The following is a 13934-nucleotide window of genomic DNA, read 5'->3' as shown; positions in this document are numbered from 1 at the left end:
TGGCTGCTGTTTAATTCCATTTTTCACTGCTGCCTGCTTTTTGTGAGGCTCCCTGCCTGGCTGCTTTCAGGCCTCTGCAGGGGGAGGGAGAGCTTTGGGAGGGGGGTGTGAAGGGGTGCCGCCCAGGATGCCTGCACAGTTGAATTCTGAGACCCTTCTCTCTGCCCCCCACCCCAACAGAAATGCCTGGAGCTTAAGATGAGCCTGCTGGCCCGGCAGAGGGGCACCCAGTCATCCTTGGACCGCCTGCGGGCCCTCCTGAGACTGATACAGGGCGAGCAGATGCTCCAGGTCACCATGACGACCACCAGCCCCGCCTCGCTGCTGGCCGGGCCCTGGACCAAGCCCTCAGCAGCAGCCATGCACACGGCCCTCCAGCACCCCCAGGGACACAACTGACTCCGAGGGCCGTCTTCACACGGCGGAGAGCCACTGGGACCCGGCCCACAGCCTGGGGTCTGTCAGCCTTAACCATGAACAATGTGAATCTCAGACAAGAACAGAGCCAGACAGAACAAGGCAGGAGGAAGGGCAGTGGAGCGAGCGAGAGTCCTAGTTCTCCAGCCCGGGGTGGGGGTGGAGCCCCCCCTCACGTTCAGACGGGACCCCATCACGTTCAGGTGGGGCGCACCATCGGCCTGCTGTGGTGGGACTGCCCAGGCCTCCGGCTTGCAGCACGGCTGTCCCCACACCTCCCTCGTGCAGAAGTGTGAGGGGCCAGGGCGCCCCCGCTGAGAGCCAGCGTGCCCGCTCCCCTGAGGACCCGTGTCCGGTGGGGAGGAGCCGGAAAGCAGACGTAGCCGAGTAGTGCAGGTAGTTGGACAGAAGTGGGTAGCGAATCTAGGTAGGACGCCAGGGCCCTCCCTCATGGGGGCCATGCCCAGGGCTGGGTGCCCGTGCCTTCCAGTCGCCCAGGCCCACCTGTCAGTATTAGCAGCTGTTTGACTTGAAACTCTACGTTCAAGGGGATGCTGCTGCGTTCCCGCCAGTGCCACCGCCCCCCAAGTCCCTGCGCCCCCAAGTCCCTACGCTCCCTCGCCTGCGCCTCCCTCTTGCGGATGCTTTGGGCTCATTTTGCTGTGGGAGCCTTTTCCCCCTGGAGTTTCTGGGCCGGACGGCGCCGCAGCCGCGTGGGAGGCATGGCGCACGTTTTCAGTTTGGGGCTGAATCATCCCTCTTCCGCGGAAGCCTTTTCTCTCCTTCCGAAGCGCCGATGAAGTATTCCACCCCTGGCTTCTTGCCAGTGCGGACACGATGCCAAAAAATGACTACGTTTTTGTGTGGCGTTTTTGTGAGATATTTAATGTGAAGGGGGCTCTTAGGGTCTCTGCTCACAGTGGCCTCCGCTGCCCCTGGCCCCAGACACCCGAGGGTGGGCGGGGAGGGGGCGTGGCCTGGGGTGTGTCCTTTGGAGACAGAGCCCCTCTCGCCCTCTCCTGGAGGGTGTGCTGCCTCTTAAAGGGCTCCTGTGTCCCCGGTGGTCACCCCCACCAGCGCCTCCAGTCCCCAGGGGCCTAGCACAGCAAACAGAAGCCCCGGGAGCCGCAGGGCCCCCCCACCCCAGCATATCACACGGTGCCAAATTGCATTGAACACGTGCGTGCGCGTGCGCACACGGCCCCAGACACGCGGAGCAGGGAGGCTGGTCCGAGCTGCAGGCTGCCACGGCCCCTGCCGTCCTGGCCACGACTCCGGGAGAAGCTGTGTTGTACGATACAGATCTATTTTAATACACTCAACGCTGGTTGAACAAGATTTTTATATTCTTTTATCGATGAACAAAGCGAACTGGGAGGCACACGTCTGCTGTATTGGTTACCGTCGGCGCCGATTCATGCATTCCCGCGCGGCTCGCCATGCGAGGTCTTCAGGTTCTTTCTCGGTTCGTTTCCTTCTTGGGTGGATTGAATTGAACTTTAAAAAGTGTAATGGGAGGTGGTGAAAGGTTGGACCCGGAGGGGTAGCTGCTGACGTGTCTTGAGACTTAGTTTTTTGGACCCAGGAGGCCCGTCCAGTGGGTAGTAAGGATAGAGAAAAGTGTTCGTCGTCAATTTGCCCGTGTAGTTCGTCTGTACGACGCATTAAACTCGATTGATGATCGCAGAGCCCTGTGGTTTGTGTTTGCAGCCTCAGCCCAGAGGCCCTGGGAGCACAGGGGCCGGAGGTGGGCCCTGGGGAGGGTGGGAGGAGGGGAGCTCAGGGCGCCCTCTACGGGCTGACCCCTCCCCAGGAGGTGGCAGGTGCACCTGCTGGGGCCAGACTCGATGGTTGCCAGTAACAAGCAGCAGGCCAGGCACCAGGGGGCGGTGCTGGCCACACTGATCGCCATCACCCGCCTTTGCTGCTTCCCGGGCAGCGGGGCACCCAAGGCCCCACAACCACCTGGGGCTTAACCAGTGGCCTCGAGAGCAGCCAAACGGGAGCCAGACCCCTGCACCGGGCTCCCTGCTTGGCCAGGCCTGCCACCCCTGTGCGTCCAGCTGTGGCCAGAGCAGGGGGTCCAACGCAAAGTGACTGCCCGCTGGAGGCCTGGGGGTCTGAGGGAAGGAGGGGGGCACAGGGCTGCACAGCCCACCCAGCAGGGGTCAGCTACAAGCCATCCTGTTTCCGGTGGGCCCAGGGTCACACAGTGTGACGGCTCTGACTTCTGCCTGAACGTGGGGCGGTGCAGGCCCCAGGTCCGCGCCTCGGCCTACCCTCTGAACGCCTTGGCTGGCCTCCCCCTGCCTCCGGCGTTCTGCCTGAGCTGCTGGCTCCCGGCTCCTGCCTCCAGCCTGGTCCTCCACTGTGAATTCCACTGCTTTCATCATGGGACGGAGCTGCTGGCCTTGGGGCTGCCTCTGCCCTGGCTCAGGGGTCCCCTGGGAGCCCCCTGCTAGCCCACCTGGCCTGGCAAAGCCGGGGTGAGAGGACAGAGCTGAGGTTGGAGAGCGAAGACTGCAGTGTGGCGCCTGAGCCCGGACTGTGCCTCGTCCTCATCCCCCAGCCCCGGGTTCCAGCACAGCCCACTCCTACCGCGAGGGCAGGGGTCTGGGCGCTGGTGCCATCCCCAGCCCCTGACCAGGACGGGAACCCCCTCCAAAGACGCACCCTCACTGCCCCCTCCTCCTCCCTGGGACAGCTCTGCCATGAAAGGGACCCAGAGTGAGCAGACATCTGCCTCCTGCAGCTCCGCCTGCCCAGCCAGCACCCGGGGGTCCTGTGCCCGTGTGCGGACAGCCCTGGGGGGCAGGGGGGCTGCCCTCCAGCACCTCTCCCAGCCCCATCTGCCCCAGGCCCCAGAGAGCAGGGCCGTCCTAGCTCCCTGGCCCTTGGGGATGGAAGCCCTCAGGGATGGAGGGTGCAGGCTGTTGGACGGTCACCCTCTCTGTGGCCTCTGCTCACATGACCGTGGTGACGGGACTCCACTTCCCAGAGGGCTGTGCCGCTGGGACACTGTCGTAGTGTGTGTGTGGGGGGGGGGGGGGGGCAGCGTGACGAGGCACCACAGACCCCAACAGAAATATGTTCTCCTGGAGGCCGGAGGCCGAGGTCCAGGTGCCCGCAGGGCTGCTCCTGAGCCCGGGACAGACTGCTGGCGACCAGCCCCTGGTGACCTTGGTCCTTTGCTTAGACAGTGATTCTTCCCTGGCGTTCTCACCCATGGCCCTCCGTGCCATTCGCTGGTAACCTCCTGCGTGCCCTGCCACCTCCCACGTGCCCTGCCATCTCCCGCATGCCCTGCCATTTCCCGTATGCCATCTCCCACGTGCCCTGCCATCTCCCGCGTCCCCTGCGATCTCCCGCATGCCCTGCCATCTCCAACGTGCCCTGGCCTGGACGCATCACCCGCCTCTGCCTCCCTCTGCACACAGCGTGCTTCCTGGGCGCCTGTGCGTCCAAATGTCCCTTTTCATAAGGACACGGCGTAACGGATAAGGGTCCACCCACTGACCTCACTTAAACGTAGTCATCCTACTTCCAGGTGAGGCCACATGCACAACCAGAGGGTTAGGGCTTCAGCAGTAACACGGCGCCCACCTTCTTTTGCTGAGATGCTGGGGAAATAGTGCTTCGATGCCGCGGAGGCTGACGAGGCCTCCCCACGCTGAAGCCACGAGCCCACTTATCCTGCCAGAGGGAGACCATGGTCACAGCAGCCACCGGAGCGTCGCGGCCCCTCCGGCATCAGGGCACGTGAGGCGTGTTTCTCACGATCGTTCCGCACCGTGAACCTTTCTGCATGATTCATGAGGCCTGATCTAAGGCCGTTATTCCGGGGCTCACAGTGGTGAGTGCGTGAGGGAGCCGTCATTTCTATCTCGGATTTTTTCCTGCAACAGGACCCTGAGGCTGCTTCTGGAATGCGCTGAGAGGGGTGAGTACAAGACGCCCTCCTGGGGGCAGGCGCGGAGGCCAGCGGCTCCTCCAGGGGCCGAGGCGGGGACTGGGGGCTTTTCTCGGCTCAGACTGCGACCCTCTTGGGGACCCCACTCAGGCCTGGTCCGGGCTCCCTGTGCCGGGAGGTCAGAGCTGCAAGGGTGTGTTTGCAAATAGAATAAAGAACCCTGGCCGGTCTGAATCAGTGGATAGAGTGTTGGCCGGTGGACAGAAGGGTCCTGGGTTCGATTCCCGGTCAAGGGCATGTACCTCGGTGGCAGGCTCCTCCCCAGCGGGGCCCTGGTCAGGGCGCGTGCAGGAGGCGACCAGTCGATGTGCTTCTCACACTGATGTTTCTCCAGCAGCTCAAGAGGGTTCATGACCTTGTAACAGGACGGCCAGGACCACGGGGCCAGAACACGTCGCCCGCTTTACCACCCCAATTCTCCACAGCCTCCCCCCCTTTTGCCAAATCACTCTGCAGAGCCCTCCCACTGCGGTCCCGGCCTTGGCCATGAGACCGGCGTGGGCCAATGGCATGCGAGCACGTGCGACAGCAGCCAGAGCAAGGAGGTGCTTGCCCGTCTGCCTCCTGTAAAACGCGCCCCGTGCAGCCGCTAAAGCCCCCACCAGACCAGCACTGCTCAGCTGACCCACCGACAGAGGCCCCACAGCTGGTTTCAGGTGGCTGCTTTGTTACGCGGCATTGCAGCAGCAGCAGCTGCCAGATACAAGGCCTCACCCAACAAATGCCCATCTTCAGACAGGCCACAGGAGTTATGGTTCTGACAGACCTGTCACCACATCTCTGCCCACGGCTGAGGGACGTGGGCCAGGGCTGAGGGACCAGGACCAGGCCTTGCCACGGGAGGTCATTTAATGGCGAGTTTACAAAACACACGCATGCACAGATGGGCAGAGGTCAGCGGGACACTTCCAGCACCAGCGGCGTCTCCGGGCGGCTGCCGGGGGCCGGAGGCCTGGTGGGCACAGCGAGGCCTCCGGCGAAGGGTTTGCCCTGCTCCCCTGTCCCGGCCGGGCCGGCACCCGGCTCCCCGCGGGCGTCCTGGGCGCTGAAGACCTTCCCGTAGTACTCGATCAGCAGCTCGGTGAACAGGTTCAGGGGCACCAGGGCGCCCAACGAGGACGCCCCCTGGGACGGCCAGATCAAATTCAGCCCAAAGACGCAGGCCAGGTTGGAGCTGGTCATCTTGTTAAAAATGCTCTCCTGGGACACCTGCAGGGCATGAGACGGGTGACCCGTGGGTCCCGTGCAGGGAACAGCACCTTGTGCTGCCACCTCCCTGCTCTGGGCCTCAGTTTCCCCATCTGTAAGGGGAAGGGATCGGCCTTGATGCCTGAGGGACCCTCTGGCTCTGACCTTCTACAGTCTCCTCTGGGACCCCTCAGCCTCCCTCAGACCCCTCTTCTACCCCAGAGGTGGGGCCTCTAGCACAGCGGGCATGGGCAGGGCCCCTGGCTTCACCCAGCAGATGGCCTGGGACACAGCCCCTCCCTCCGTAATGCCCCCCCACCTCCAGACAGGAGACGACGTGGGAGCAGAGGCCCCAAGAAAGAAGGCCAAGGGCAACAGCGAGGGCAGCGGTGCAGGAGTGGCAGGGGTGGGCCTGGGCGGCCCCGGCCGGCAGCGCGCAGGGCTGCTCAGTGGAGTCACTGCCTGCCAGGCCTTGGATGAAGCCCTCTGGAGCCAGGGGGTGGCATTCCAAGGCCGAGGGAGGGTGACCCCAGACCTGGTCTGCGGCTGACGTGGAGGCCAGGCCCCGCCGGCAGCCCTGCCCCGCGCTCACCTCGTGCAGGAAGCCCATGAGGTAGCTGAGGACCGCGTAGTTGTGGTCCGGCAGGCCCCGCAGGATCTGGCGGCAGCGGGTCACACGCAGGCTGCTCTCCACACCTGCCATGGCACAGGGGGCGGGGGTCCCTCCTAAGTCCCCGCGAGGGGAGGGCCCAGGCGCAGGGGACAGTGCCCTCTGATGGCCTGGAGCGCCTACTCCCGGCCGAGCAGCTGTTCTCAGCAAACCCTCTCTCCCCCAGCTCCGTCTCTGGTTGAGCACCTGGCTACTGCCTCCCAGAAAGCTGCTCACTTGACAAATGGGAAGTCAGGCCGGGCGCTGGAAAACAGCAGCCCGAGGGCCTGGGGGCCAAATGGCAGAGTTTTATCAATAAAGCTTTATTGGCACAGCCACACCCGTTCATTTACATATTGTCTAGGGCTGCTTTGCAGAGTTGAGTCTGGCCCCCAAAGCCTGAGATGTTTACCATCTGGCTCTTTACAGAAAAGGTGTCTGACTCGCTCGAGACCAGCTCACCTGCTCATGGCTCTCAGTGGCTCAGGTCCCACACCCACCGGGGTGGAGCTGTCCCAGGTTCTGAGACCCCAGTTACCTCTTAACTGCACCCCCACCCAGCTCTGTAAGCTGCAGGTCAAAACTCACCCATCAGCGAGCATTCCCCAGGCTCCCGCTGCGGAAGCACACGCACACACCCGCATACACACACACGCACACACTCACACATGCACTCACACAGGCACGCACATGCACACACACACATTCTCCCACACACACACACTGCCTTCCACACACACACACTCCCTTCCACACATACACACATGCACAGATACTCACATGCACTTGCACACAGACGCTCACATTCATGCACACACTCATATGCACTCAGATATAAGCACTCACACACAGACACACACAATCCTTTACACACGCGAACACTCCCTTACACACTTACACTCACACACACATACACACTCGCACGCCCCAGTCCTCGGCGTGCTGACCTCCCGCCACGCCTCGGGCAGGGTTACCACCAACACGTGCTTTACACGCACAGCTGCTGCTGCAGGACACCCCCCCACACACACACACACACAGTAATCGTCCTTTCCTTTCCTGGAAACAAGCCATTTTGGACGACGGACACGGGCACAGAGCCTGTGAAGTGAGTATTTCCGTGGAATCAGCGAGCCGGGGCTCGCCTGTCCTGGAACTCGGCTCTCCAGCTCACCCCGTCTTTCTAGGAATGATGGCCCCAGAGGGGGTCCCGGAGCAGGCCCACCTCCAGCTCGGCCCCTTCAGAGAGCCCTCCCAGGCCAGAGCAGGGACCCGCCCGCGGGCTGTCACACGCCAGGGCACGGCGCACCTCCTGTGAGCCTGGAACCACGCCGGGCTCGCCCGTGGCCACCCTGCCGCTCAGCCCCACTGCGCCGGACCAGCCGCCCCCATGGACGCGGTGCCCGGCTGAGGCTGGGGGTCCAGGTGGGGTAGCTCCTCTCCCGGCCCTTGGCGGGCACCCCCGGGCGGCACGTACTGGTGATCCCGAGGACCTGCTCGTAGGCCGTGGCGGTCAGCAGCGGCTGGGGCAGCTCCCGCAGGAAGGTCTTCAGGACGGCGGCGGCCACGTGCACATCCCCGTAGTCGTCGAAGTTCACGGGCTTCCCTGGACAGGGCGGCAGTCTGAGCTCTGCCTCTGGGCCGGGATTCCTGCTCCCAGCCGGGCTCTGAGGCAAAGCAGCTCTAAACCTCCGAGGGCAAGAGCCTGACGCCGGGGCGACATGACTGGGGGACGACTCTGTCCTCCGGAAATGGGGGTGCTGTCACCCCCCGCCTCTGCTTCTCCAGGGCGCCTGGCCGAGGCTGGGGCGTTACCGTCTCTGCGGTGTGGCTTGGTCCGCCTGGGATGGGGGCGCTGTGAGGTCGGGGCCCAGGCTCTGGTCCCCGTGCCCGGCACAGGGCTGAGCAGGGCGGGCCCAAAGCGCCCAACGCCGGCCCCATCGCTTACGGAGCGACTGCGTGACCATGGAAATGATGGGGTGCACCGAGCAGAGCGAGCTCACTGCTTCCCCAGTGTCATGCGGCAGCTGCGGAGCCTCCGCGACACGGTCTCTGCCCTGCAAACCACCCCCCCCCCCCCGCCCCAGGGAGAAACCCTGAGGAGGACGGCGTTGGAGGGCCCGGCTGCCCGGGAGGTGGCCACAGGACGCCCCGGCAGCCGCCCCGGCTGGGCTGTCCTGGGGGCTGGGGGACAGCACGTGGCCTGGGGGATCGGGGCTGAGGCCCAGGACGAGGGGTCCTGGGAGCCGCTCACCTTGGTTGTAGAGCCGCTGGACCTCGCGGACGGTCTGGACGCTGGCCGACCTCCGGAACAGGCCCTCGGTGCGGAGCCCTGCGGGACAGCCTCCTGCATCCCCGTCCCGCTCACCGGTCCCCGACTCCCCGCCCGCCCAGCGCCGCCTCCTGCGGCTGCCGGGGGACCCCCTCCAGGCTGGTTCCCCCCTCCCATCTACTGGCCGCCTTCACTCGTTCCTCTCAACTCCAATGTTTCCATATTCCCGCTGACTCCCCACCCGCGTGCCCCAGGAGGGAGACGGGAAAGGGCCCGGCACTAAAGTCAGGCCCGGCCTCCGCGCTCGGCTGCCGTGGCTGCAGGGTGAGGCCTCGGGCCCTGCCTCCGAGGCTGCAGAAGGGATGCGGGGAGCATACACGCCAGGCACCCGGGACCGGCGCTCTGCTCCCCTTTCTTCCCATGAGTGTCTAGCATGCAGCCACTTGCTGCATGTGATTTAAATTCAAATTTAATTAAAATGAAATCCTAGCCGAACCGGTTTGACTCAGTGGATAGAGCATCGGCCTTCGGACTGAAGGGTCCCAGGTTCGATTTCGGTCAAGGGCATGCACCTTGGTTGCGGGCACGTCCCCAGTGGGGGGCATGCAGGAGGCAGCTGATCAATCTCTCTCATGGATGTTTCTGGCTCTCTATCACTCTCCCTTCTTCTCTGTAAAAAATCAATAAAATATTTAAAAAATAAAATGAAATGAAATCCTATATAAAAGGTTAATATGCAAATCGATCAAGCAGAGGAATGACCGGTCGCTATGACACACACTGACCACCAGGGGCCAGACGCTCAACGCAGGAGCTGCCCCCTGGTGATCAGGACACTCCCACAGGGGGAGCGCCGCTCAGCCAGCAGCTGGGCTCACAGCTGGTGAGTGCAGTGGCAGTGGCAGTGGCAGGAGCCTCTCCCGCCTATGAGGCAGCGCTACGGACCCCTCGGGGGATGTCCGCCTGCCTGCTTAGGCCCGCTCCCCGAGAGGGTGCAGGCTGGGCTGAGGGGTGCCCTGCCCCCCAGTGCACTGGGCCTCTAGTAAAATATAAGACTCCAGTTGCCCAACACATGAGCCACATATGAAGGACCCTTCGACTGCCCAGGTAGGTGGTGATTCCCACTTAGGATCTCACAGATGAGACCCTCATACCCCCCCCCCCCCCCAAGCTGCCTCCATTCTGAAGCTGAGGGAGAGATTCAACATGGACGTCCAACTCTGACCAGCGCCTGTGGGCGCCCTTCCCAGTCCTCGTCAGCCAGGAGAGCTTCCCACGCGTCGTTACCACGGACCCGGCCGGTCTGGCCACGCTGCCCTCGCCCTCTCCCCCCGCCCCCCTGCTGCTCTAACCCTCTCTCCAGCCTCCAGCCGGCCCCATGGGCCTCCTGGCCTCAGCCACTGCTATTCCCTCTGCCTGGGGGCTATTTCCTCTCTGTTTTTGGCTGAGTGACTGTAAGAGGCAGACTTCTCGGACGCCCCCAGATTCCTGGGCCCAAGCACTCGGTCCAACACTGGCCACAGCGCTGCGTGGAGGGACTTTGTCGATGGAACTCAGGTCCAAGGCAGTTGACCTTGAAATAGGGGGACGAGCTTGGGTGGGTCTGACCTAATCAGGCGGGTGTTTAAAAAGGGACCAGGTTCCTCCTGGCAAAAGGAGTGTGGATTCTGGGGACAGGGACGCCGTGCGTGGCCAGGTCTCCGCTGGTGGGGGGGCCACACAGCAAGGCAAGCGAGACGGGAAGAGGCCCGTGGCGGGCGGGCGGCCAGGAAGCAGGCTCCTCAGAAGTTCAACCGCAAAGAACAGGATTTGGCTGCGATCCTAGTGCGTGTGGACGTGGAGGCTGCCACGGAGCCCAGAGGGAAGGTGCACGCCCACACCTTGGATTCAGCTTTGTGAGTCCTGAGCAGGGAGCGGCCCCGTGTGCCTGGACTTCTGAGCTCAGAAACTGAGATAAAATAACACCTTCAAACCCTGGCTGGTGTGCTCAGTGGATAGAGCGCCAGCCTGCGGACTGAAGGGTCCCGGGTTGGATTCTGGTCAAGGGCACATGCCCAGGTTGTGGGCTCAACCCCCAGTAGGGGGCGTGCAGGAGGCAGTCGATCAATGATTCTCTCTCATCATTGATGCTTCTATCTATCTCTCTCCCTCTCCCGTCCTCTTTGAAATCAATAAAAATAGATTTTAAAAAATAACCCAGCCCTGACTGGTTTGGCTCAGTGGATAGAGCGTCGGCCTGCAGACTGAAAGGTCCTGGGTTCGATTCCAGTCAGGGGCATGTACCTTGGTTGCGGGCACATCCCCAGTAGTAGGGTGTGCAGGAGGCAGCTGATCGATGTTTCTCTCTCATCGATGTTTCTAACTCTCTATTCCTCTCCCTTCCTCTCTGTAAAAAATCAATAAAATATATTAAAAAAAAAACCCCATTCACGCTGTCTCACACCACATAATTCATGGTGGTTTGTGACACAGCAGGGAAGCCGGAGCAGGGACTCCAGTGTGAGAGCTCAGGCCCTGATCTCCGACCAGCTCATCCCCGCTGGTGACACCCGGGTCGTCGCGGTGACAGCTTTACGGAGGGAAGGCAAGGCAGAGATCAGCCACCCTGAGCCCAAAAGGCGGGACCCTGTGTTGCGGTCACCGTGGTAACCAAGTGCCTGGGGCGCCAAGGAGGACGCGCTCAATTCACATGTTCTCGCAGCAAGTAGCTACTGAGCCCAACGGTGGGCTGGGTTCATGTGTGGGGGTTTCTGTTTGTTTTTAATGAATAAAGGAGCAGCTGCATGAAAGAAAAAGACACTCCCGTCACAGTTCCTGACTTGGGTCTTCATGCGCTATCTTTCGTGCCCTCCTGAAACACAACCGAAAGGATCGTAGGAGAAACGGCGTCTAGTCAGAGTGGAGACAGCTCCAATGGCACGGCGGCCCTCCAGCCACGGAGGCGCTGTGTGTGACTGACGCACAGTTCCTGGGGCACGTGCGCGCACACACACGCGCACACACGCGCACACACACGCATGCACGCACACACGCACACGCAGCACCTGTCCCAGCCCCTGCCGGTGGCCACCACCCCTCCCGTCCCTCCTCTGTTAGGATCAAAGCAGCCTCCACACACCTTCCCGCGGCTCCGGCCTGGCCTCCGGGGTCTGGGAGGAGCCACAAGGCTCAGCCCTCCAAGTCCCCGAGCGCCCAGCGGGGTCTGCACACCAGGCTCACCTGTCCGGTCAGAGGAGTCCCTGCTATGGAGGCCCCTCAAGAAGCCCGAGAACCGGGCACTGCTACTGACCCATTGCACAGATGAGGAAACAGAGGCCCAAGGCCACACGGCTAGGACACCGTGGAGCCAGGATTCAGGCCCAGACAGTCCGGGTCCAGAGCCCACAGGGGGACCCATGTGTCTGAGCCCGTCCCACCCGGGGCACCCGCCCTGCGCGGGCTCCCACTCCTCCAATTCCCGGCCCGGGGAGCTCAGGACCGGAGCGGGCCCCCCGGGGAGGGTACCCCCAGCCCTCACGGCCCCGGCGGAGCCCACACCACTCACCTTTCTCCCGCAGGTACGTCACTGTGAACCGCAGCACCGGGGGGATGAGCTCGCCTTGGTTTTTGTCTCTGAGGCTGAGGGAGAGAAGAGACAGCAACAGCGTCACCTGGGCTCGATGGGGGATCGCCCACCTGCGGGGAAGCAGGACCGAGGGCCCCGCCGAGGGAGACGCAGCCTCGGCCTCAGGAAGCCGGTGGTCTGGTGGCCGAGTGGCAGGAGTAATACAACCGAAAGCGCGGTGTCGAGCGCCACAGGAGACGCACCTGACGCAGGGGAGGCCTGGGGTGGCCAAGGCTTCACCTGGGGCAACTTCTGAGTTGGGTTTTGAGGGATGAGTAGGAGCCTCAGAGGGCAAAAGAGGGAGGGGCATTCCAGAGGAGGGAAGCACAGGGGGAAGGCCCAGAGGCGAGGAGACGTGGCCCTGAGGGCAGAAGCAGGGACCCGGGTGGGTGCTGATCAATCAAAAACATCCGCGAAGAAAACCCGGATGTGGCCTCAGAGGCCTGTTCACACTCAGCCTCTGGCTGCGCTAATCTGATACCGATTCACATAAAGAACCTTTAAAGCACCATGTACAACATACATGAAAGGCCCTCCCAGACACAGACACGGACACGGACACACACACACACACGGACACAGACACACACACACACACACACACACACACACAGACACACACACACGGACACGGACATGGACACAGACACACACAGACACGGACACGGACACAGACATGGACACGGACACGCACATAGACACACAGACACGAACACAGATCCAGACACGGACACACATAGACACACAGACACGAACACAGACACGGACACAGACACACACAGACATGGACACAGGCACAGACAGACACACTGACATAGACACACACACACACAGACAGACACTCTCCCCCACAGCTCATTTGGCAGAATCAGGATCTGAAGCCAGAGAGAGAGGGAGACATCGATTGGTTGCCTCCCACATGTGCTGAGAACCTAGCCTGCAACTGAGGAATGTGCCCTTGGCAAGGAATCGAACTCGTGACCCTTCGGTCTGCGGGCAGACACTCTAACCACTGAGCAGCCAGCTAGGACGAGTTTGTGATATTTTAAAAAACAGGAAGAACAGGGAGGGAGGGAGGGTCACCTGACATTACAGTGATAACAGGGAGGGTGGCACCCAGGCTGCTCCCACCCTCTGAGCCGGTCCTTCATCTCACACCCCCTCCCACCCTCTGAAGCGGGAAGGATGGTGCAGCTCGCATCATGATCGGCGAAGGTCTCGGCCACAAGCCAGCCGGAGGGCCTGGGTGCCGCCAGAACCGGGCAGCGCCCATGAACATCACAGATAGCACCCAGCCGTGAGGACCTACTGTGCGCCTGGCACGCTACTAAGCCCGCTGGCTTCATCACAGCGCCTCATGTTTACGGAGGACAAAGCAGACTCGAGAGGCTAGCTGTTCCCTCTGCGGTCACACAGCCTAGGGTTTCAGTCACAGCAGACTCCCAGGCCCCTGTCCCTGGAGCAGCCCCAGGCTTGTGCTCTGAGGTGGGGGTCTGGGTGCAGTGGGGGTGCTGGGAGGTGGCCCAGGCCCTGGAATGCTGTGACTCACCTCTGCTCAGCTGCCCCCCTCTTTGGGAGGCAAATGGGCAAAGAGAAACAGGTTTGCTTCATCGGCGAGACCAGGCCCCCAAACTCTAATGGGTGGGGCTTCTGGCAAGTGAGGCCGGCACGTGGCCTGAGCCAGAGCCTCAGGAGGCCTGATTCCCCCCTCACTTCCCCCCCCGCAGCTTCCCAGGTGGCATCTCACGCTCTGTGCACAGCCACCGGGTGCCGGAGACCAAAGACGCGTGTCCCCCGCCCGCAGCCACCCTTCAGCTCTCCCCTTGCAGAAGCG

At 62.6% G+C, this 13934-nt stretch overlaps 2 protein-coding genes across 4 annotated transcripts in view; one reads left to right on the top strand and one right to left on the bottom strand.

The window, feature by feature from the left end:
- Positions 1-2096, top strand: part of PHF21B (PHD finger protein 21B) — a 52047-nt gene extending 49951 nt beyond the window's left edge. For both annotated transcript variants that reach the window (XM_036297974.1, XM_036297973.1), the window contains one exon: positions 181-2096. In XM_036297974.1, coding sequence (XP_036153867.1) covers positions 181-399 — 219 coding nt within the window. In that variant the 3' untranslated portion in view covers positions 400-2096. The remainder of the gene's footprint in view (positions 1-180) is intronic.
- ARHGAP8 (Rho GTPase activating protein 8) overlaps positions 2095-13934 on the bottom strand; it is a 39085-nt gene continuing 27245 nt past the window's right edge. The window contains exons 8-12 of one of the 2 annotated variants that reach the window (XM_036297976.1): positions 12041-12114; positions 8479-8556; positions 7702-7830; positions 6168-6271; positions 2095-5596 (exon numbers count right to left, since the gene is read on the bottom strand). In XM_036297976.1, the coding sequence (XP_036153869.1) occupies positions 5282-5596; positions 6168-6271; positions 7702-7830; positions 8479-8556; positions 12041-12114 (700 nt within the window). In that variant the 3' untranslated portion in view covers positions 2095-5281. The remainder of the gene's footprint in view (positions 5597-6167; positions 6272-7701; positions 7831-8478; positions 8557-12040; positions 12115-13934) is intronic. The other variant, XM_036297975.1, reaches the window with a different exon arrangement.

The sequence above is a fragment of the Myotis myotis genome, unplaced genomic scaffold, assembly GCF_014108235.1.
Source record: "Myotis myotis isolate mMyoMyo1 unplaced genomic scaffold, mMyoMyo1.p scaffold_m19_p_3, whole genome shotgun sequence".
NCBI classification, from domain to species: Eukaryota; Metazoa; Chordata; class Mammalia; order Chiroptera; family Vespertilionidae; genus Myotis; species Myotis myotis.
Note: the sequence above shows the minus strand (reverse complement) of the source record. Positions and strands in the feature narration are given on the sequence as shown.